This window comes from Coccinella septempunctata, chromosome 5 (assembly GCF_907165205.1).
Source record: "Coccinella septempunctata chromosome 5, icCocSept1.1, whole genome shotgun sequence".
Lineage (NCBI taxonomy): Eukaryota > Metazoa > Arthropoda > Insecta > Coleoptera > Coccinellidae > Coccinella > Coccinella septempunctata.
In genome coordinates, this window is record NC_058193.1 from 38,977,455 (window position 1) to 39,000,382 (window position 22,928).

General features: G+C 39.0%; 1 protein-coding gene across 2 annotated transcripts in view; it reads left to right on the forward strand.

Moving 5' to 3' along the window:
• Positions 1-22,928, forward strand: part of LOC123313847 (transcription factor Sp9-like) — an 83,890-nt gene that overhangs the window by 36,793 nt on the left and 24,169 nt on the right. Inside the window, exon 1 of one of the 2 annotated variants that reach the window (XM_044898913.1) lies at positions 12,235-12,433. The exons of the other annotated variant lie outside the window; for it this stretch is intronic. Within the exon in view, the coding sequence (XP_044754848.1) occupies positions 12,362-12,433 (72 nt within the window). The 5' untranslated portion in view covers positions 12,235-12,361. Of the gene's footprint in view, positions 1-12,234; positions 12,434-22,928 lie in introns of those variants that run through there. 2 annotated transcript variants of the gene reach the window in all.

A 22,928-nucleotide genomic window follows, 5' to 3' on the forward strand; every position in this document is an offset into this window, starting at 1 on the left:
ATATAGCCTTAATTCTTCAAAATCTCCGACTACACATGCCGAACGACATCGAAAAAATCTTTTTCATATTTCGATGATACCCTGTCGAAGGGCACACCTAATCTCCGATATACTGCCTCCCCGAAGCAAAAACATTTTCATTACCTGAAAATCAATACTATGCGGGAGTCCACAGATGCCATAAATCATATCCCAGGAAAAATTATCCAGTCGGCGGCGATTTGGATATGAAAAAATTTATAACATTCTACCCGCATATGCGGCGTATAAGGTCGAGATAGAGAGCTCTAACAGTTTTTTAATGTGGAATCTATTAAACATGACTCATGTCGCTTGATCGCAGAGAGAAATAATTATATATCTGCCACCGAACATATATATTGGTAGAAATTTATCTTTATTGTTTTTGTACACATATCTATACAAATTGTTCATAGGGGAATACGCATTAGTAACACCATGGAGCAAAATGACAGCTATAGGGATGGTCCTGACATTCTTCTTTGAGAATTGTCGCAATTTTTGTTTTTCAATCTTGTTTTCGTTTATAGACTGACACTTTGTATTATACTAAATAAGTAGGAGCTCAAAGAAAATAGAGTTTTCTTACAAATGTAAAAATTGTCTAACTCCCTTGTGAAACTTGAGAGTATATCTTCCAGAGATACCGATAGATAATATATTGGAACCAATGGAAGATATAAAACCCCGAACCATAACATCATTATAAATTAATCGAAAATCATAATTGCCGCAGCTCGGAAACCGTTAAACACATCTTCATAACTTTTCGAAGATTCGATCATAGATGGAAATACTGATAAGGCGTTTAATTAAATATTCTATCATGCTTTAACACGATAATTCAGACTTTCCCACATAGTTTTATCGGTGTTAATTAGCATTCATCCCATAAAACGAAAACCTATCAATTCCCGAAAACTGCTAATCGAAAAATGAGCGCGCAATGAACGAGAGAGACGGGGTATAGGAGTTAATTAAAAAAACACGTTGAGGCCTTAGCGAGCGTGAGATAAAAGATGGAGGAGAATCCTTGCTTGGATTCGAGATTGAAATGACCGCTTTTATTTCGTTTTTTAGGTCTGTTCGTGACCCTTACCTACGTCGTCAGGTTGTGCTGCATACTAAGAGATCGGGTCTTCGGCGTAGACCAATTAAAAAATTGCTTCACGGCGGTCAGAACAGAACCGACGACCAACCAAAGCGGTCGGAGAAACATTGATAAATCGCTCTAAACAAAATCCTATCCCGGAATCTACGAGATAAGAAATAAGATGGCCGACGTGGTAGAACCTCACACGTTGTTCCTACGACTACCCAACAACAAGAAAATACAATGATTAATTTGATCAATTTTTCTAAAGTTACCTACACATCAAAAACACGCTTTCGAAAATATGCAACGAAACTTAGAAGTGTGTTGTTTCGTGCTTGAAGTTGATGAAGAAAAGAAATTGCATACCTATTAATTATTTTATTTTGTCAGCTTCATTATTTTTGTTCTATATATGAAACAATGCAGTAAGAGGCTCGCGAAATATTAAGATTCAAATTTGCCGTATTTTAAAGGTTGCTAGGTCGCAAAATCAATTTTTTGGTTAATGCGTCAAATCATAGACAATAGGTAAAGGTAGATAGGTAGGTAGATACCTACTTTATTAGTATTGGTATGATCGCCGCCTTAGGCTTTTGGCTCTGCTATAATACACATTATTAGAAACTCAAAATTCAAAGATAGAAGAGGACCTTTTCAATTTTCTCTCGATACAATAACCTATTGCTGCAGTAAAATCATCAACCGCTTCCCATTTAAGAGAGTCTAACCTAAAGTAACCTAACCCAATGCTGCAGTAAAATCATCAACCACTTCACATTCAAGAGTGTTTAACCTAACGCAGCCTAATGCTGCAATAAAATCATCAACCACTTCACATTCAAGAGTGTTTAACCTAACGCAGCCTAATGCTGCAATAAAATCATCAACCACTTCACATTAAAAAGTGCCTAACCTAACCTAATCCAGCTTAATGCAGCAGTTAAATCATCAACCACTTCATATTCAAGTGTGTCTAACCTAACTTTACCTAACCCAGCCTATTGCTGCAGTAAAATCATCAGCCACTTCCCATTCTGGAGTGTCAACCAGTAGCTCGTGAAAATTTTCTCAGAAAAATTGTTTGACCACAAAATCAAGCCGGTCAAATAAGAATATCGACTGAAACTTCGACCATCCGGCAAAGATTCGGATCACTTGAAACCCCCTGCCTATTTCCACCATATCTTAATGGTCTTTTAACACTTATCACGTGAGGTAACGCATTAAAACCATACTTTTCGTACGTAGATTAGGAAAAACTGTCGATAAGAAAGCAAGAAATATAAGGTCGGATAAAATCGGAATTCTTAATCCTCCAGAATAAATGATGGTTTCACATGACGTAGGACCTAATTTGAACTGTTAGCCTGGGTTTTCATGCCATACGACAATAAGCATAACCAGCGGAATTGATTTCGGAGTAATGAATATCGTTATTACCGAAATGGCCGTGGTTGTACCTGTTTAGCTCACAAAACGAAATATTAGGGGCGGATTGGAAAACTAAGAATGTTTTTATACAGGATGAATATTTTTGGTTGCACGAATTTCTCTTTTCTACCTCCAATGATGTCAGTCCTAAAACCACAACAGTTGGTTCTATTCGAATAAACTCCCACCCATCTGTCCTGCGACCAAATTACTCGAATCTTCTTAATTCTACGTCCCGATCAGATAGCGAACGATCGATTGTGAAGATCTGCGTCAACCAGCAGCCCATGAAAATGTTGCGAAACATTTCCTCTAACACCGAGATGCCAACGCCGATAAGAAGACGAAGTGACGTTTGGATCAAGATAGAGACAAATTGACTGCAACAGTCGATGGTCACAAACACGGTAATGACGGTCTCCACAATTTTCACTTTGGAACGTTTAATGGGATTTATTTAAGGTGACTAGGCGAGAATCGGTAGGCAGATGAAAGTTGATTAGAACTGGAGCACTCAGAAGGAGATTCCTGGATTACTTTGAAAGGCGTTCTTTCACTGTAACCTGTGGTCTACCTTCTCAGGTTTTCTTTCTTCGTATATCATAAGTCAATATCCATTCAATTTTTGTGCATCTATATTCATTGTATGTTGATAGATCTCTATTAAATGTCATTTCGTAGTTCTGGAAATCTCTCATTCAGTTATCGAATGGCATTTTTACCATCATATATTCACAGAAGATACTCCCCATTGCAAAACCCCAAAAACTAACCATAATGGTTAAACATACCATAATTTCGTCCACAACTTCTTGGAAGGAAGAGTGCCAAGAAGGGTCGAAGACGCTCTTAGCAGATAACAGCCTCTTAGGCGACGTTATAATTATACACTTATCTGATCCATGATGCATCAGAAGGCCATAATGAAGAAGGTGCTTATTAAAAGCAGTTTTTTCGAAGCATGCGCTATGGCCATTTGTAATAATTATTTATAACTTAGTGGCAACCAGCCTTCTCTCGACCTGGACGTAATGTCTTAGATAATTGACGATGAAAACAGTGTTGGTATAGGGTAGAACCCATAGTATAGGCTTTATGAATTTCGTGACTTGGTAAATGTGTGTCTTTCGCGCCTAGATCGATTCTCGTGATTGATGCTTCCGTTTTATCGTGGTGACACTTGTCGGTTTTGGCTTTGACGAATGCGACTAATCATTCTTCGGTATAGAGGGCGATCGTTAGCGAGTGTGGTGGTTTGGAGACACTTTTACGATGTAGGATTGATGACTGAGACATTTGTATTTCTTTCCGAAATGATTTGTGAACACACCTCATGCTTGTTGTAGCCTTAGTCGTGGCTACAGGAGTCTCCAAGGAGCCTAACCATCAAGTCTTTCATTTCTCTCAGATACCAAGCTGTTTCTGAAGTTTTAAACCCTGTTAAGGGCTGATTACAAAAGAATGCAAGGACTATGCTGGAATATCAAAGCATGTAAGTCCCCTGGATTGTCCTCTCAAGTTGGAGGCTCATCTCATTCATTATCCATGACAGGGTTGATCCAAAAGTACTCGTAATGCACAGACGTTTAATGTGAGAGATTTCTGGATAAACTTATGACCCTCAGCACTGGTATTATAAATATGTATACCGGAAAATAAATGCTTCTTTCAGGAAACATAGTATAGTACGAATTATGCAAGAGGAAATTCTTTTCTTTCCTTGTAATTGAAAGGGTGAAATTCAGTTGCAATTTCTCCTGAATATATTTCTTAGATATCTCTGCACTAACACGAAAAAAGTCGTCAAACTTTTGATATTCTCTCGATCGATCCCAGATAGAGTGACCATCTTTCGTAGCGTCCTCGACACGAAAAATATCAAACGGATCACGCGGGCCAATTCGCCAAAGGCCGCTTTTTATCAAATCGCCCGTGTTGGCCCTGGTGAAGCGGGAGAGAGAGATGGGACTGAAGATCGAAGCGTTATCTGTTTGTGCTGATGCCCCCGCATATAGAAATTTACTGGCTATAATTACAGGGTTGCGATATTTAATTACAGGCGGTCTCGTCTGCCCTAGCCGTTCCTTTCTCATTCGAAGGGTTATTCCGAATCGGATTGCTTGGTGAAAAACAGACAAGGGTCGTGTGAACCTTGCCATGTCTGTTTTTAGGAGGTACCTAGAGGAGCTATCTATTTTTTTGTGTTTGAGGAGCGAGACGTGTTCGACGGGTTTCTTCATAAGCCTTTGAAAATCCACAGCGTGGAATTAGAAAAATAAGTACGAGGATGTATTGATATCTAGTAAGCCTAGACTAGTTCTATGCATAAAAAAATATTGCCTTACCATAGCAACGAACAATAACTCATTAGCAGTGTCAGTGCGAAGTTTGAGGTCAATAAAGTAAACCAGAGTTACGCAATAAATTGAAAGAAAGAGAAGTCCAACGAAATTGTGAAAGACGAAAAATTGGAGCATCGAGCCATCATCAAGTACCTGTATTTAAAAGGGTTAAGAGGTAAGTAGATTTACGAAGATATGCTTAATACCCTTGGTGATCAAGTTCTTCGTATGCGACCGTGAAAAATTGGACTGCAAGCTTCAAAAGAGGTAAATTTTCCATCGAAGATGATGACCGATCGGGAAGACCAGTTTCTGTGTCAGTCCCCGAAAATATCGATGATGTTCATGACATGATTTTATCAGACCGTCAAATTTGGCTAAAACTGATATCTGAAGCACTGAATATTTCATAAGAACGCGTTCATCACATAGTTCAAGTCAATTTGGACATAAGACAAATTGCTGCAAAATGAATCCCCAAATGTTCGAATGTTGACCAAAAGCGTGCAAGGGTAGAAGCATCGCGTTCGATCTGTGCTCGATTTGAAAACGATGTAGACTTCTTAAACCGAATTGTCACTATGGATGAGACTACATTTCTACGATCCAGAAACAAAGCAACAATCGATGGACTGGCGACACTCTGGTTCTGCAAGACCTAAGAAGTTTTGTGTCCAAAGATCTGCTGAAAAAGTTCTTGCTTCAGTTTTTTGGGATTGGCATGGTGTAATCATGATTGGATAGGGGTAGAACAATAACCGGAGATTACTATTCGACATTACTGACCACTCTGCAGGAAAAAATTAAAGAGAAAAGATGCGGAAAGCTATCCAAAGGTGTTTTGTTTTTGCAGGACAACGCCCCTGCGCACAAGTCTCATGTTGCCATGCAAAAAATTCGTGATTTAAGGTTTGAATTACTAGAACACCCGCCTTATTCACCAGATTTGACTCCATCCGACTATCATCTCGTTCCTGAAGCGAAAAAAAGTAATAAGGTAATAAAAGCTGTGGAGGTCTGGTTTGCAGAGCAAGAAGAAAGATTTTTTTTGAAAGGTCTAGAGACGTTAAGGGTTCGCTGTAATAAATGTATCCAATTAAGAGGAGAATATGTTGAGTAATAAAATATTTTGACATTGAAATTTTTTGTTTGATTCTATAGTAGGCTAAGGAGTTTTCAATATATCCTTCTTACTTAATTACACGCAACTGGTTGTCGTGAAACTGGATTTTATCACAGTTCTTTCCTTGGACTGGACGAAGTGAATAATTAAATGAGTACGTCTTTCTAATTTCTACAGATTTCTCTTATTCTCCATTGAATCGAAGTATTATAAAGTGAATACCGAAGGCCAAAGTTCCTTTTATCAGTCTGTAATCTCAAATCACGAGCGACATATATGGATGTTTCTTTCTTCGTCCTATAAGGCCTCTTAAAATTGTTCCAAACAATCGCCGATGACCGAATGCGAAGGCTGTTCGACGAATTACAAACCCCAAAGACCGCTTTCGTTTCTCCAAATTAAGTTATTCATGATGATTAAGTGTGTCGTTTCGGAAATTCTCTGTGGCGAAACGAGAATTCGTCGATAATTGCGTCATTTGGTCTATTGCTTCATAGAAAATCGATCTAATTCGGCCTGCATTATTAATACGTTTTTTTTCCTACGAAAAGAACGATCGTACGGTAAACTTGAATTAATTGTGGCTAATTCAGGACGGTCAGGTGGCGTTTCTCAGGCGAAAGTGGCATTTTTTTTTTCGTTGGGATGATTGCTTCTAATTATTGAGGTCTCAATTTGGAATTTTCTCTAGAAATAAATTTGAATTTCGATGTTGATTGGGTGAGAATTGAGGGAGAGATGAAGGGGTAGAATTTAAGGGCCCTATTGAAGTGGAAAATTCCACCAGTGATTTTTCTCCATCACATCTTTTGAAATAGTAAGTATACGAGGATATATTGAAAAATTCTTAGCCTACTATAGAACCAACAAGAAAAATTTCAATGTCAAAATATTTTATTACTCAATATTTTCTCCTTTTAATTGGATACAGCGAACCTTCAAACCCTAAATCATGAATTTTTTGCTTGGCGTCATGAGATTTTTGTGCAGGGGCGTTGTCCTGCAAAAAAAAACAACCTTGGAATCTTTCTGCGTCTTTTCCTTTAAATTTTTTCCCGCAGAGTGGTCAGTAATGTCGAAGAGTAATCTCTGGTTATTGTTCTACCCCTATCCAATCATGATTACACCATGGCAATCCCAAACCAAAAAACTGAAGCAAGAACTTTTCCAGCAGATTTTTGGACACGAAACTTCTTAGGTCTAGGAGAACCAAAGTGTCGCCATTCCATCGATTGTTGCTTTGTTTCTGGATCGTAGAAATGTACCCAAGTCTCATCCTTAGTAACAATTCGGTTTAAGAAGTCTACATCGTTTTCAAATCGAGCACAGATCGAACGCGATGCTTCTACCCTTGCACGCTTTTGGTCAACATTCAAACATTTGGGGATCCATTTTGCAGCAATTTTTCTCATGTCCAAATTGACGTGAACTATATGATGAACGCGTTCGTATGAAATATTCAGTGCTTCAGATATCCGTTTTAGCCCGATTCCACGGTCTGATAAAATTATGTCATGAACCGCATCGATATTTTCAGGGACTGACACAGAAACTGGCCTTCCCGATCGGTCATCACCTTCAATGGAAAATTTACCTCTTTTGAAGCTTGCAGTCCAATTTTTCACGGTCGCATACGAAGGACATTGATCACCAAGGGTATTAAGCATATCTTCGTAAATCTGCTGACCTCTTAACCCTTCTATATACAGGTACTTGATGATGGCTCGATACTCCAATTTTTCGATTTTCACAATTTCGGTGGACATCTTCTTTCTTTCAATTTACTGCCTAACTCTGGTTTACTTTTTTGACGTCAAACTTCACACTGATGCTTCTTATGAGTTATTGTTCGTTGCTTTGGTAACGCAATATTCTTTTATCCATGGAACTGGTCTAGGCAAACTAGATACAAATACATCCTACTATAAATTCCAGAGTTTTTCCTTTACTACATGGGAAAGTAAAGTTACAGAAAAACAAGAAAAAGGCAGGAGTTTGCATCCTTCAGTATTACAATTGGACGGTGCGTTGCACACTACTGCTGTCTCGTTCTTTTTCTTCTGGCAATTCTAGGAGTTTCCAATCTTTGCATATCATTCGTTATATTAACGCACAGGACCTGAAGCGACTAGACGGGTTTGGACACTCTCGAAACTGCATCATTATCCATTGTCGGACCGAGCATCACCCCTCATTTTTCAATCGCCAACACAGACGGCTAATCCCAGTCCACCTCCAAGAAAAAACAACCCCCGAGAAGACCGGAAAGGCCCTATTTATCAGACGGGGCAAAAAAAAACACGAAGATAGACCGAATAATTCCCAAGCGCTTTGTTATTGGAATAACAGAAGGAGAGGCGTCGGTCGTGGGGTTACAAAATAAGGATAAAAGAGTCCTCTAGCATGTTTAGGTAACATAAAGGGAAGATCCGAGTGATATACAGCGCAGATATACGGCTCGGATCCGCGTTAAAACAAGGAATAAAGGAGTCCCGTGGTGGGAGTGTCCCAGAAACTCGATACCGGGCTGTCAAAGAGCGGAACTGGGAGTTTCCCGGAGCGAGCACGTGTGAGAAGCAAACACCTGGATGGATCTCTTGTACGAATCGCTGTTAGATTATTTCTTCGGTAGCCGGAGTACCATCCAGGCTGTCATTTGGGCGTTCTAAGGTTGGCTCAGGGTTTCGCGATAAAACCGAATTATAGTCTTCGTGGACGAAGGAGGTGGCTGAGCACTCGTGTCGCTATTTGGCGTGCTAACAAGTCGACGACTGCTGGTAGAAGGTGTCGACGCCAAACCGGGGATTATTGTCATTATGCCAGTACAACAATCAACTTTCATGAGATGATGCGGAACTGAAAAGACAAAACAAGAAGAAATTATGTTTTTTGCATGCAAATCTAAATGAGGAAGAAATAGGCTTTCGATTCCTCTACCCGCGCTCTTTATCCACGAGATGATACGACATTGAAAGGACAAAACACAAAGAACATTTTGGAATTTGCAATTTTCGAAAAATTCTGTTTCAAGCATGCAAATCCAAACAAGAGAGAAGTAGGCTTTAGACTTCTTTACCCTCGTTTTCTACCCGCGCTTTCTACCCGCGCTTTCCAATCAAGCATTCAACCTGTTCATTTTTTTACTAGATAATTAAATTTATATGGAAATATACAAAATTCTCTCTTCTCTTTTCATGTCAGTATTTAAATTAAGAAAGCGCTAAAATCGTTGAACTCAAGATGATCGTAAAAAAAACCAATTTCTGTGACGAAATTCGACAGAATTAAAACTTCAAATACGGTTCAACCGAACAACCTCCTCAACAGCCTCCCTAACAAATCATCCGGTCCAGTATCGCGGCAATCTACCCCATAAATCACGACGAAATAAAAAATCACAGAAACAAAGCCTTTAATTACAGGGGGCATTCGTGTAGGAACAAAACACAATAATTCGACTTTTAACCAGTAGATGATGCCGCGGGTTATACGGGCTAATCTATAATTTTCGGCCGCTGTAACGTTGGAATCTTAACCCTGAACCTTCGTCATCTGTTCTCCTGAAGGAATTGACACGAAAATCATATATTGCGCAAAGGTGGAGATTTATTATGCGTATATGTGGGAAGAAACCTATAAATGGGTCAAGCGGACCAGTCTGGAAACATCATCAATTCGGAGCAGATGGTTCATCTTCTCAATAATCTCAATCCACTTCCGCAGACGTGAATCCAACAGAGAAAAATGTGTGTAAAAAGTGGAACGAGAAAAACTCTTCGCTCCAGATTAGAGGAAAGGTTTTCATGTGACTTTATGGGGAATGGATGTCCCAAACAAAGCTTTCAACTGCTTGGAATTGGAAAATCAGTTTCTTCTCACTTTACTGGGATAATCTGAAAGATTGCTGCCAGAAAAACACACTTCCATGCTGTTGGTCTTTCACTACTGATGTATGGTACCTCTAGGAAATGTTGTTAGTGTTTTCCAGACGCTAAATTGTACCAGACTTCGTTCCTTTTCCTCCTAATGAACTGACCTGTTTACAGTTGCAGTTTTGGGTCAAAAAAACCTTAAAACCTCAGTCTGCAGGTGCTCTGAACCTCTAGCATTTGACTTCGTTGGTATTTTCTCTCTCGATGGAAGAGATCTCATCCAACACGTAAACAACGTTTCCTTGAACCCGTAGAATCTTCTTAGACTTTCTCGAAAGCATCCCGAGCCTGTCTACGTAGCAAGTTTCATCTGCCTTGCACCAGTGACTGCATAACAGTGATAAAAACTGCACAGTCGTAGAAACGTGTGTAACCGCGGGCGGGCGTGCTGAAAGACGTCTATACGAAACTGGTGTCTTCACGATTTCGCCATCTTTATCTCCAAACATCGCGAAATTATAGACGTGCAACGATGAGGCAACGCCTCCTAGGATTTCAAATCATAGTCATTCCGAACTTTGCGCTACCGTTGTTGACAACCTTTCGTGTTTCTCGAGATTCATCTATGCATATGCGGTATTTAGAGAACTTGTACGATGGACAGGTTGATTGACACGTTCGGTTTGTTCTAACGAGGCAATTTTATCGCGATTGTAGGTTGAAATTATCGATGGAAGGATTAAGACAACAATTTTGACACAGCAATCAAACAACGATATATATTCTGTTCTTGCCAATTACATGGTTTAAAGTTTAAACTACTTCATTCAATAACCCTCTAATCTAACTAAGAAAAACGGTTTTTTTTTGGAGATTCTTCTCTGATCACCAACACACTCTTCTTTAAGAGAGTGCTCTTCTGACTTTTTAACACCCTGTGTGTGACGCTCTGAGAGAGTGCAGTAGCAATTCGAAACGTAGTTCATCTCATTTGACCGGTGTCATTCGATACGGAGCATCGTCTTTATTAGACAGCAGTTTCTCAGTCTTTTACATTTGCTTTCTATTGATCGACTTGGAAATAACAAAACTGGGGTCACCAAAACGACTGTACCCTCTAAACTGATGGTCAACATGTGATATACTGCCAAGAAGGCACTGCTTGAAGATCACTACTACCCAGAAATCATGTGGGTCTGTCAACAAAGTTTGCATATATGTGTCAAACCGGGGATTTATTGAGTGATGTAGTAGGAGCATGCACCATTTTGCAACTTCCACCCAAGCAGCGCTTTCTCTGTCTAGACTAATATTCATAGAGCTTTTCATTGCTCTATCGACTTTTTCTTAACCTCCAGACGTTAGAGTCTGAAGCTATGACCAAAGAGCTCATAAACCCATCCACCATCATAAAAAACCCAAGCATCGTAGTTTTTAAGAGACAATATAAAAAGGGTTGAAGATGTCTAGTGGAATATAAATAGGTGCCTACTATAAATATAATATGTATAGATAGAGAGACAATTTTCTTGCATCAAAAGGCGAGAATTTTCTATTTCTTATTGGTATAAATGTTGAAAACACCCTTTCAAATGTTCAATTGCATGAAAAGTATCTATGTAATAATATTTTTGGAAGTTCCATTCACAGGGACGCCAACAAACGAAGTTTCACAAGAAAATACATTCCACTGAAAATTTCAACTGTGTAAAAATTACTTAATTACGTTAGGAGAGAAAGCAACTTGCCTCATTACTGCTGAGAAGGCTTCATTCACATTTCTATCCCAATCAGAGTTAGTCAGAAAACTTCAAACATGGCCTTTCTTGCAATAATAACGACGAAGCTTTATAGCTCTTAAATATATGCTCAAAAAGTGACCATGAGAACGATTTGTGAATAATATAGATACAATTTTAATCAGAACAATAATAATGCACTGCTAGAATGAAAGGGAAACATAGGAAGGAACAAAATATGTTATAGTTGAAGACACAATTTTTCGTTCATCTATTGGAGCATCAGTCAAAAAATTTGCCCTATATTTATGGGATTTCAAACAGCTTTCTTCATCGATACCTCCAAAAACTGGCCCAACCGTCTCGGCCAGAATAAAATGGACGATTTTTCCCTCGAGCCCCCCCTTTCGTGCCGTATGAGCCTCGAGAACGTGACTCTCCGGTCCGGAGGCCCCCATCGAGCGGGGGCGGGCCCCAAACGCATCGCGAGCCCTCTAGCGTGAGCCGCATCCACGCAGCAGTCCGCTCCTCAGACAGTTTTGTTTCGGTCCACCTTCCTCTCTCCTCTTCAGTCGGTTTTTTCGCGGGCGTGTGTTGGCGGCTTAATTCATCGATATACGCACGGCGCGAGTGTGCTTGCAGGATTCGAGGACTATATTGGTTCTTGGTGTTATGAGACGGTGACATTTTTGTTATTTTTTTTTTTTCGATTGAGGAACAGAAAGTTAAGGGACAGTATGCATTGCACGTATCCTTATCAGGTCCAGGCCACGTCTCCACAGGCAGCTACCGGTGCGGAGTTTTTGGAGGTTAGTATTTTTATGGGTTAATGAGCTCTTTGGTCATGGCTTCGGCCTCTAGGGTCTGGAGGTTTAGAAAACGTCGATAGATCAATGAAAAGCTCTATGAGTATTGATCTAGACAGAGAAAGAGCTGCAAAATTTTCACCATTACTTTCTTCGAAATATTTAGAAATTGACCACTGAACCCCAACTCTTGAGGCTCTTAATCCACCATCTGATATACAGGTGTGAGTCTATGACTCGTACAAATATTTCGACAGTAGATTCTTGAGGTCAAAAGAGACACTTTTTTCCTATACCATTTTTTCCGATTCGGCCCTGATAAATAGATATAGCCATTTTAAATTTTCATGATGAGCTTTGCCACCCTTGGAAAAACAAAATTACCTTCAGAATACCCAGCCAAATCTGTGACACTTCACATCTGTGGATCCTTCAAAGAGTTTCATTCCGTCAAATTTGAATTTTTCGAATTTCACAGATATTTCTCATGTTTGAACATCAAATTACTCGAAAACGGCTCATCATACGAGAAGATATGAGGAAAACTTTTATTTTACAGAACGTTCAAATATTCATTAGATAGTGACCAACTTAGTTTCATTGAATTTTCGGTATTTTTATGGTACGTAATGGTCATGATGAGAAAACTGCGAGACGTGGGTGATATGTTCGAAAATGATTCATCAAATTAATGATGAACTATATTTCGAAATTCCTTTCACTTCGAAAAAAACGTTTGTGAGAACTAAAAATAACTTTATCCTATGGGTATTCAACAGCCTGTATTTTTCGAAACCAGCTGATTCGGAAAAATGCTAGAGGAGAAAAGTCATATTCAATTCCTCAAGTTCCGAACCTTGAAAAAAGTCATGGATAAATTTTGGAAGGTATTTTTCTACCAAATTGGGTTGTTAAAAAAAAAATCCATTACGGAATTTTTACATAGTTTTTTACCAATATACTTATGCCAAAGCGTGAAATGAAAATGACATATAATTTTAGTAGAAATGATGGGTTTTCTCCAGAAGAAATTTTCAGTGGAGAATCAACACTTCATGAAAATCGTGCAAGATTTTCACATCCTGTTATACAGTGAGAATTCGAAGAGCAACCCTTATTTTTTATCACTATTTTGATACGTGGTGCAATTTGAAAAATTGTTCACTCTGGCAGAATGCAACTTTGTTCAAAAGATCCACGTATGTGTAATGTCATAAATTCCACTTGTTATTCTGAAGAAAAATCTGTTTTTCCAGGAGAGGCATAAGGAAAACTTGCTATTTCTTTTTATCATGGCAGAATCGGAAAAAATGGTATGGGAAAAAAGTGTTACTTTTTACCTACAGAATTTACTGTTAAAATATATGTACAAGTTAAAGACTCTGTACTCTATATATCTCTACATGCACTGAAAAGTATCAGATCAACGCTAGGTTCAGTGGGCAGGCTTTGGATTGTTCTGTAACCCTCCTTACTAAAGAGTTCCAAACTGAATATCATAGAATCTCGAATTGACTTCCAATAATTTTCCTATAATTTATAAAGGTACGTATGTATAACATATTACATAGTACCATCTCTTCGGTTCTTGCCCTGATATCATAACAGGCCTCTCCAATTTCTATAACAACTCAATTTTTCAGGGTTTTCCCAGAGCAATTCACGGAATTGATAGACGAATCGCATGTTTCGTGGTCGAATAGTTATCGAATTTATCTGTTGATGCCGTTAAGTCAATCATCCGCCACCAAATTATCGACGGAAGATTGAATGATGACAAGAAGTAATTACAGTCATTTCGGGTGGATTAGACTTGTAATATACCACTCGAATTGTTCTGGGATCGAAGAGAATAGTTGCGGTTGAAAGCTTAACATACCAGAAGATGATTCGTCGAGATTATCTTTTTTGGATGTAAAAAAAATATCGATCTTATAATCACAATCTCCCCATCCTTTATCGCTAATTTCATTGTCAAGATCTCATCATCTCCTAATCACCCGAACGTCTTCAATCATCATCGATTCATTCAATTAAACTCTCCTATCGCGTATCATGAAAAAAGATTGTGTGTGACGTGGAATTATACCAAACAACCAATTACAGAAACGTGAACCAGTTCTGTGTGAAATCTGGTAGCTGGATTGCGCAACTTTTGAACGGGTGAACAGATTCGGTATGGAAATGGAGTTCAACGATTTCTTGGGGCGTTTATATGGCCACGATCCACGAGGTCGTCTGTGAAAACCTGGCACGTTTGAAATCTACATACGCAAATCGAGGAATTATCGAAAGTTCAGTCTGTAAGGTACATTTTATTGGAGATAAGAGAGTTGTAGTGGAATTTAAATATGGAATATTTCTTCCCACAAATTGCTCACTTGATGAATGTCTTATAGGGTGATGAAAATCAATGAAAAATACGCATTTTGTGCCTCGTTGAAAGACTCCAGTTTTTTGCCACTATCGCAGGATCTTCGCCATTTTTTTGCGTTGAACTAGTTCATCTTGGGCCAATTATCTCTCGATCATAATACACCTAATTGTCCGCGATGTGATATCGGCGAAAACCTACATGAGTATTCAGGCCTCTGAACCTTCAATTAATTCAAAGAGAAACCTGTTAATTTTGTCAATTTATCGAGATTATGTACGACCACTTCTTGAAGACTACAAGGCCTGAATATGTATCATCAATTTTGTTGATTGTTATGTTCGGTAATTCCCGTGTTTAAGCAATTCGATTCCTCTAATCATCCTCATATGACGACGCTAATAACTGTTCTTTTTTCTAGGTAAGTACTTCCAGGATGCGAAAAAATGAGTGGCCTGAGCGGTGAGTAGTAGAAAGAGAGGAAGGAGGTTAAGTCAACAATTGAGTCGTCCCGTATCGGTCAGTTCAAAGTCGAATCCCTGCTTTTTCCGTATTTTCGAAAAAATTTACTGCCAGTTTCACAGAGTTTCATCAAGCGCCATGTCAAAGTGTCCAAATTAAGTCTGTTGACAAAGTCAACAATATTGTTCTTGGTCGGGAATTCAGTAAAATATTCTCCTCAAAATTTCAGTTTACCCTTTTTTCAAGGAACAAGGATTTTCAAAGAAAATTTTCATGGAATATGAAATGTTTGGAATATTCTGATACCCACAATTTTCGAGAGAATCAGATTCATCAGATCAGATTAATCATCAGAGGTTTTAAATTTTTGCTTGACCACCCTGTGGCCCTGTGGATTTCGCGATACCAAACGACGAGATTCGTGAAAAATCGCCACCCGATGGCTGTCCGGCCAAAAAATACCGGGAGAAATCAATCAAGCCGTTTTTTTTTCGATCGTCACCATAACAGATTTTTTCCGATAGGTCGCGCATCCATCAACGTCTCTCATAATTTCCGGGCAGCAAATTAAACGCCATAAAATTTGCATACGTCCGCTGGCCTCTGACGACGAGGTGGCTGCCCCACCTACGATAATTAATCTCGCCCCCCAGGGGGAGAAACTGACGCGCATAAAAACTGGAACTAATTTAGTTATTTTCTCGGCCACGCGTGTACCGAACGACACATGTCGTCGGAAAAATTGACGTCGGCGTCGAGCATCTGGTAGAGGTCGCAATTTTGACAGGTATATTGCGGTGCGATTTTTCGTGGCTCGCGAATTGAGCCATTTCCGGCTGCGGAGTTCGGTTTTCCTGGTGGCAATTGGTCGATTGACCGCAAACACGGCATAATCCAGCTTAAACGTCACCAACTGACATTCAGCGAGAAAATCATAGAATTGTACCTTAGGATCATAGAAGGTACCGAAATCTATGCTCCCGTCAGGGGTGGATAAAAAAATACGATACATCAGATCGATCTCTGTCGGTTTTACGCGGATTTAACGACCGAAATCACGAATTAACGTCGTTCCGCGCGATTTAAAACTCCCGCCGCCGTCAAATCCGTTTCCTTCGAACTATAACCACCCCTTGTTCAGACGAACCCAATCGTCCCATCAATAATTTGCATATTATCGGTGGGCGGCGCCGTCGAAATTGAAAATACGATTTTAAACGCGACCCTAGCCGGGGGCGGCCGGCAGACAGACACCGACAGCCACCCCGGGCCCGGGGGGGCACGCGGGACGTTAAAAATCGTCGTTGGGGGAGCCGTAGCCGGATATTGCCGAGAAATCGCCAGATTTACTAATCAGTCTACCCCTGCTAGCCGGCGACAATATTTTAATTTCGGGAATTACCCCCGTTTTAGGGCAATTTAATATTCACGTCGGCGTTGGGGGTGTTGGATCGATCTGCCGTTATGCTGGCGGTGGTAATTTCGTCGAAAATCGTTCATGATAAGATGAAGAGCGACTTGGACAACCAGTCGATATACGAAAATAAAAAGTGTTCCAGTGAAAAATCACAACAGTAAATCAGGACTGAAGTTTCAAAAAATATTACTTCCCACCATGTCTTTGACAGTTGACATTTGCAGTAATTCACTCATAGAGTCCCGAAAATCTGAGAAATACACAAATTTTCATTTGTTTTCCTCCATAGAAGAAGAAGAAGCCCAAAATAACCGTCTTCAGAAAATTCACTTTCATAGCCTCTATTTCGAAAGCACAAGCCCTTTCCGGATGTGGGTTCATGCTGTTATTTTAACAGTAGATTCTTGAGGTCGAAAGAAACGCTTTTTTCCTTTACCATTTTTCCCGAATCGGCTCGGTTTAAAAGATACAGGCTGTTGAAAAACCACAAAAAAATGTTATTTTTAGTTCTATCTCACAAACGGTTTCATCGAATGAAACGAATTTAGGAATATAGTTTTTCATTTATTTGATGAATCTTTGTCGAATGCAAGATATCATCCACGTCTTCCAGTTTTCTCATTATGACCATTACGTACCACAAAAATACAAAAAATTCAAAGAACCGAACTCTTGAAACCAGTGGCGGCTCGTGGGCCTAAGCAGCAGGGGTTCACAAAATTAAAAAAGCCAATGATTTTATTGAATGAGAAAGATTCACGAATTTACATAAGTGTTCACCATTCTGTACAGTGTTTGAAAATGAAATCCATTCTTCCTTCCTTCTTTGCAGCGAACTTATCTATAACCACATCGTTAAAATTTTGTAAATTTTCAATGAATTTTTTTTCTATAGATAGCATCGCTAGTGCCGTAAGTCTTTCTTTATTCATCGAACTTCTTGAAAAGGTCTTAATTCTCTTCAATGTTGAAAAACTTCTTTCTACTTCAGCTGTCGTCATCGGAATTGTCACAAGTAAATGGAAAAGGGAAAAAGTGGCAGAAAATATCAGTTATAGGTTATTTTCAATGATAAGTTTCAACAAGCCAAGATTTCTGAAATCAGGTCTTCTGTAAATAATCTCCAATTCGGTTTTCAACCTAATTTTATCAAAAAATGGATATGCGTCCACTGCTGAATCTACATGCTGCATTGGAAAACGGTTTTCAAATTTGTCTGGGCAAAAAAGTAATGCCGCTCAGGTTTTGGTCTACCATTTCTTTTAACGCGGAGTTTTTCTTCATAATTCAATGAATTAAAATTTTGTTTTAAATATTCCACAGCAAATTTTGTTACATTCATAATGCAAACAATGAACGTATAATTTCTACTTCACCTAATGAATTACGTCGCGTGTCGAGGGATAAATAGTCCGAACGTGATCTCCGTAGATTTAACCGTTTGAGCACAGCGAAGTTGTGCTCCTGCTTCAGTTAAAACGGCGTACATCCCCCTCCGCCTGCTCATAAAAATTGTCAGGCAATTCGACGTAAACCCCTCCTATCGTTCGCACGTGCGACCGACGTATGTGGACGGCAAGAGTAGAGAAAAGCACTGTCTTCGTCGCTGGGTCATGTTCGTATTATTCATAAATAGATACTAGGTACAAAATAATATTGTAACTTAAGAACGGTAATTTATTGGTTAGTTAAGAGAGGAAATTTGATTTTACGTTACTTTGTTTGGGGGTTCACGTGCTCATGTGCTCTCATGGCAGAGCCGCCCTTGCTTGAAACTAAGTCGGACGTTATCTATGGAATATTTGAGCGTTTTATGAAATAAAAGTATGATTCATGTTTCCTCGTATAATGCTCCATTTTCGAGAAATTTGATGTTCAAAAATAAAAAAATACCTGTGAAATTTGAAAAAGTGGATTTACATATTGCCTGAATGCAGCTCTGTTTACAAGATCCACAGATGTGTAGTGTCACAGATTCAGCTTGTTATTCTGAAGGTAATTTTGTTTTTCCAGGGGTAGCACAGCACATTATGAACACTTAAAATGTTTTATCAGGGCCGAATCGGAAAAAATGGCATACGATTCTTTTGATCTCAAGATTCTACTATTAAAATATTTGTAGGAGCCAAAGACTCACGCTGTATCAAGGTAACGTCTAATTTTTTGGAAATACCATCAAGTCTTCTCCACTACAAATTAGTCTTTGACTATTATTAATGCCTCGTAGTGGAAGCTGATTCTGGTTGTTCCGAAGAGATTAGAGATCAGTCCATATAGTTCTGAATTTCGTACAAAAACCTTGTTCTTTCCTATGTTAACTATGCCAGATTATGTGTTAACCAAAAGACTTTGGGGTAGGTTCAAGTTTTGTACCTTAATCTGAATAAAAGTGCAGCACAAATGCATCGAATGCTTGTGGATGCTTGCGTGGTGACAATGCTTCAACTGATAAATCATGTAGGGATAGTTGGTTTTAGCATAAATGGGTAAAGATCCGAGCCAAACGTAAAGCTCACCCCTTAATAACAACTGTTATCTCTTCATTGAACCAGTCACGCCAACATTCAAGACAATCAACTGAAACACCATAAACCCATCGAAGAGTAGAAGATGCCAATCTCGTGGTTTCTGACTTTTTCGCCAAAATTCCAATTCGATGTTTTCCCTAAATTCACCGAATCTACCAGACGGTTGAGTTACCTTCACAAACTTTCAAATTTATTCCGTATCCGAGCCAAAATAGTGGCGCCTTTCCGCTCGACGATGCCCTATTAACGCTCCTGAGAGACTGCTCATAATTACGATCATATAATAGAGGGACTTATTCATATACAGTGGGAATGCCGGGGCTAGAACGCTGATAATTTCGTGGGTCATGTCCTAGCGGCTTCCAGACTTGGACACGGTGCCTTGATGATACGTTGAACTGGACCGAAACGTTAGATATGTCGGCGCCTAAACACACACATTCCGACTCGTCTAATTGGTCGAGGCGTTAAACCTATACGAATTCGGGGTTATGACGTACGATCTCAGACGAATTTAATGGGATGTTATGTGGAATAATACGTGATGATTATTTTCAATGCTCGGTTGTCGCAACTGAGACAGTAATTCCGATAAACAGGTAAAAAGGTCAATGTAGAAACCCAGTCTAAAGTACATTCATCGTCATATATCTCAAAAACGTTCAAACGTAGATAAACTTTCTCCGGACAAAATTTGTAGAAAATGATATGCTCTACAACTTTCTTAATGAATGCGAAAACAATTTGAAGCTCAGGAAAAGAGATAATTCAAAAAAACTGATTTGTGTGACCAATTTTTATTGTTTCGGCTTGCTGAAAGTATCACATTATATTTTTTTCCGTTATTCTTGACTCATTAGCTTAAAATTAAGAAAAAAAGTCACCGCACTCATTGAGTTTCGTTTGGCGCTCCCATGTTCAGACTTCATTTTATGTGAAAAACTGTAATTTCCTTCATCGAATCGTTTATATCGCATCAGATGATCATCAGTCGAACCTATCCCAGATTTGTGGGAAACTGTCGATGCGTATTCCTGAAAGAGGTATATACACGAGAGAACCCATCGAATACTCTGCCCAATTACCTCCCCCGAGATTAAAAATTTAATTGAAAACATCTCTGCTCCGATGCCCATAAAACGCAATAACGAGATGGGTGTTGTGCCGTGAAACGCCCAATTTTGGGCACCGTCCATTTATTCACCAAGAAAATTATAATAATCGTCGTCTTATCTATACCATCTTTTCCTCCATGAGGAACAAGTTAATATTCTAATGGATATCTGGTAATTTGGGAGATCAGGTAACACGTCGATGTTTCGATAGATCTTTACCCAGATCTAGTCTGTATAGGAGGCAATTAAGATTTTGTTTATTGAGATAGGCGTAAGGCGGTTTTATTGGATTTTGGGGTGTTGGACTGCTCAAACATTGAAGTGGATACGGTTAACCTATCTATCTCCCTTCGTTCCGATTTTCATTTTGGAAATGGCATTTTTCAAAAATTGCAAATATCATTTGAGAATTCCTCAAGACCGAACGGTTGTGCCGAAATGGATGAAATTCTCAGATCTTTTACTAGAAGAGGTGCTCTTTCAAAATATGTATCACGTTTAGATCTACGATGATTTTCCTGGAAGAAAAAGTACTCGAAAGATGACCTTCGAAAAATTGGCCAAAAAAATGAGGTCGATGAGATTTCAGGATTTGTCACTAAAAGAGTTGTTGTTTCGGAGTATATATCACTTCTAGCTCCGCTATAATTTTCCTGGGAGATACGAGTCTAGCTGGATATTACAAGCTTTTGGGAAAAGGAAGACTTCCACCTCAACCCGTCATTGTTAAGGCAAAATTCTTCTCCAAAAAAGCTGAAGATAAAATTAAGGCTGTAGGAGGAGCATGTATATTATCTGCTTAAGTAGAAATAAAGTTTTATAAAGTTTTATAAAGTCGAAAGATGAACTTCGAAAATTTCCCAAAAAGTTGGGTTCAGTTAAAACTTCCTCAAGATCGAACGGTTACGACGAGGTGGATGAAATGTCGAGATTCATTACTAGAAAAGTTGCTCTTTGAGAACTAAAGTGCAAAAAGTAGGTTTGCTATTGAATATCCACTTCAATTTGAGCATTGAGACTAGTGAGACTTTTTCCAACACATTCACATCTCTGATTGTCTTTCAAGCTGCATTTCAGGGCATCCTTCAATCGCTTTCAAATACCTGTTCGTTGAGGTTTCAATCATGCTCTAAGTTTTCCGTATAGACAAGCTCTACATCCCAGGACTTCGCGCATATTTCATGACCACCCCATGTCCTGCCAAGCACCCAAGTATCAATTCAAGGTAACGACGCGCACTATCCGCTAATACCTCCAATATCTATTATCTCCTATTGACACCAGTCTTGCAAGCCGAACAATGTAAATTGTGACGGTCAAACAATGGACCGTAAATCTTCCCTAAGACAAATATACATCTACGAGGAACTGTCAATAAATAACGGACCGGCCAGTGGCTGGAAATCGGATAAATTGAAATGAGCAATGACGGCTCGTCCGGGTATGCAGGGTCGGCCGGGCCGACCCAAAAATAATCGAGAAATGGAAAATAATTATAATTATTTTATTCTTCAAAACTTATTCCAAATGATTAATTTTGATATTAAATTCTCGATTAATTCCCTAGTAATACGTACGACAACTTATTTCGATCAACGTGACGCCCCTGTCGCCCTGAGTTAGTTTATTTCGAAGTTCTCTTTCCTTACGATAAACACGCTACACGCTAGGTCGGCCAGCCGGCAGTAGCCTAGCGAAACGCTTCAAGTTATTGTACTATACAGCACCTACGTCGCACGCAGTTATCACCAAGTTGAACATCGTATTACGTCGCTGCTAGATACATACACGGTCGGCCAGCACGAGTTGGGCCTACCTTGCTATGGTTTGGTCGTTTACTTGTCATATTTCTAGATTTCCTCATTGTCTATTCTAAGATATTATATTATCAAATGAATAGTTAATCATTAAATATTATGTCTATTTTAGAAAAGAGCGTATTCGCACCTTTTAAGAGTAGTTTTAGTCAATGAAAATATAATATATCCCTAATTATAGTTAGATTTTTTTATCATTAAATGAATAGTTAATTTTTGAAAAAGAGTATTCCGACCGTATAAGAGAAGTTTAGTGATTTTTTGAGCATAAAAATTCGTAATTCCTAGTGAATTTATAAGGGCACGGTGATTTCGAAGCTTCTTGAATACGCGTAGGCCGGCCGGCCGAGCCTCGGAGTGGGGATATAAGAATCGCATCCGCATCGCTGTTCCCATATTATGAATTGAATTAGGTCAGTGTCGTAGAATAAGAGAAAGGGGTGCACGTGTTTATCAGTTTTCTTCGATTCATTTCGTAAATTTTGATAATCTGAGTGGATTCTAAATTTCTTTAATTGTTGAATAATTGGAGTAGTAGCAAATCGAAACAAACTTTGCATCCGGTCACAAGATCATGTGACAGTAGAAGGAAGAATGGTGAAATAAAGAAAGGAAAAATTAGTACATTTTCACTTAAAATCAAAATTGTAGATGTGTTTCAGTGAAATTTTGATTCGTATTGACGTTTTGTGTTGTAATAAATTTGTTATCGGTATTTACAGAGAGACACCGAAGAAGAATAAAACTATTATTCAAAAGCTGGGCAAAAACAAAGAAGTATTGTA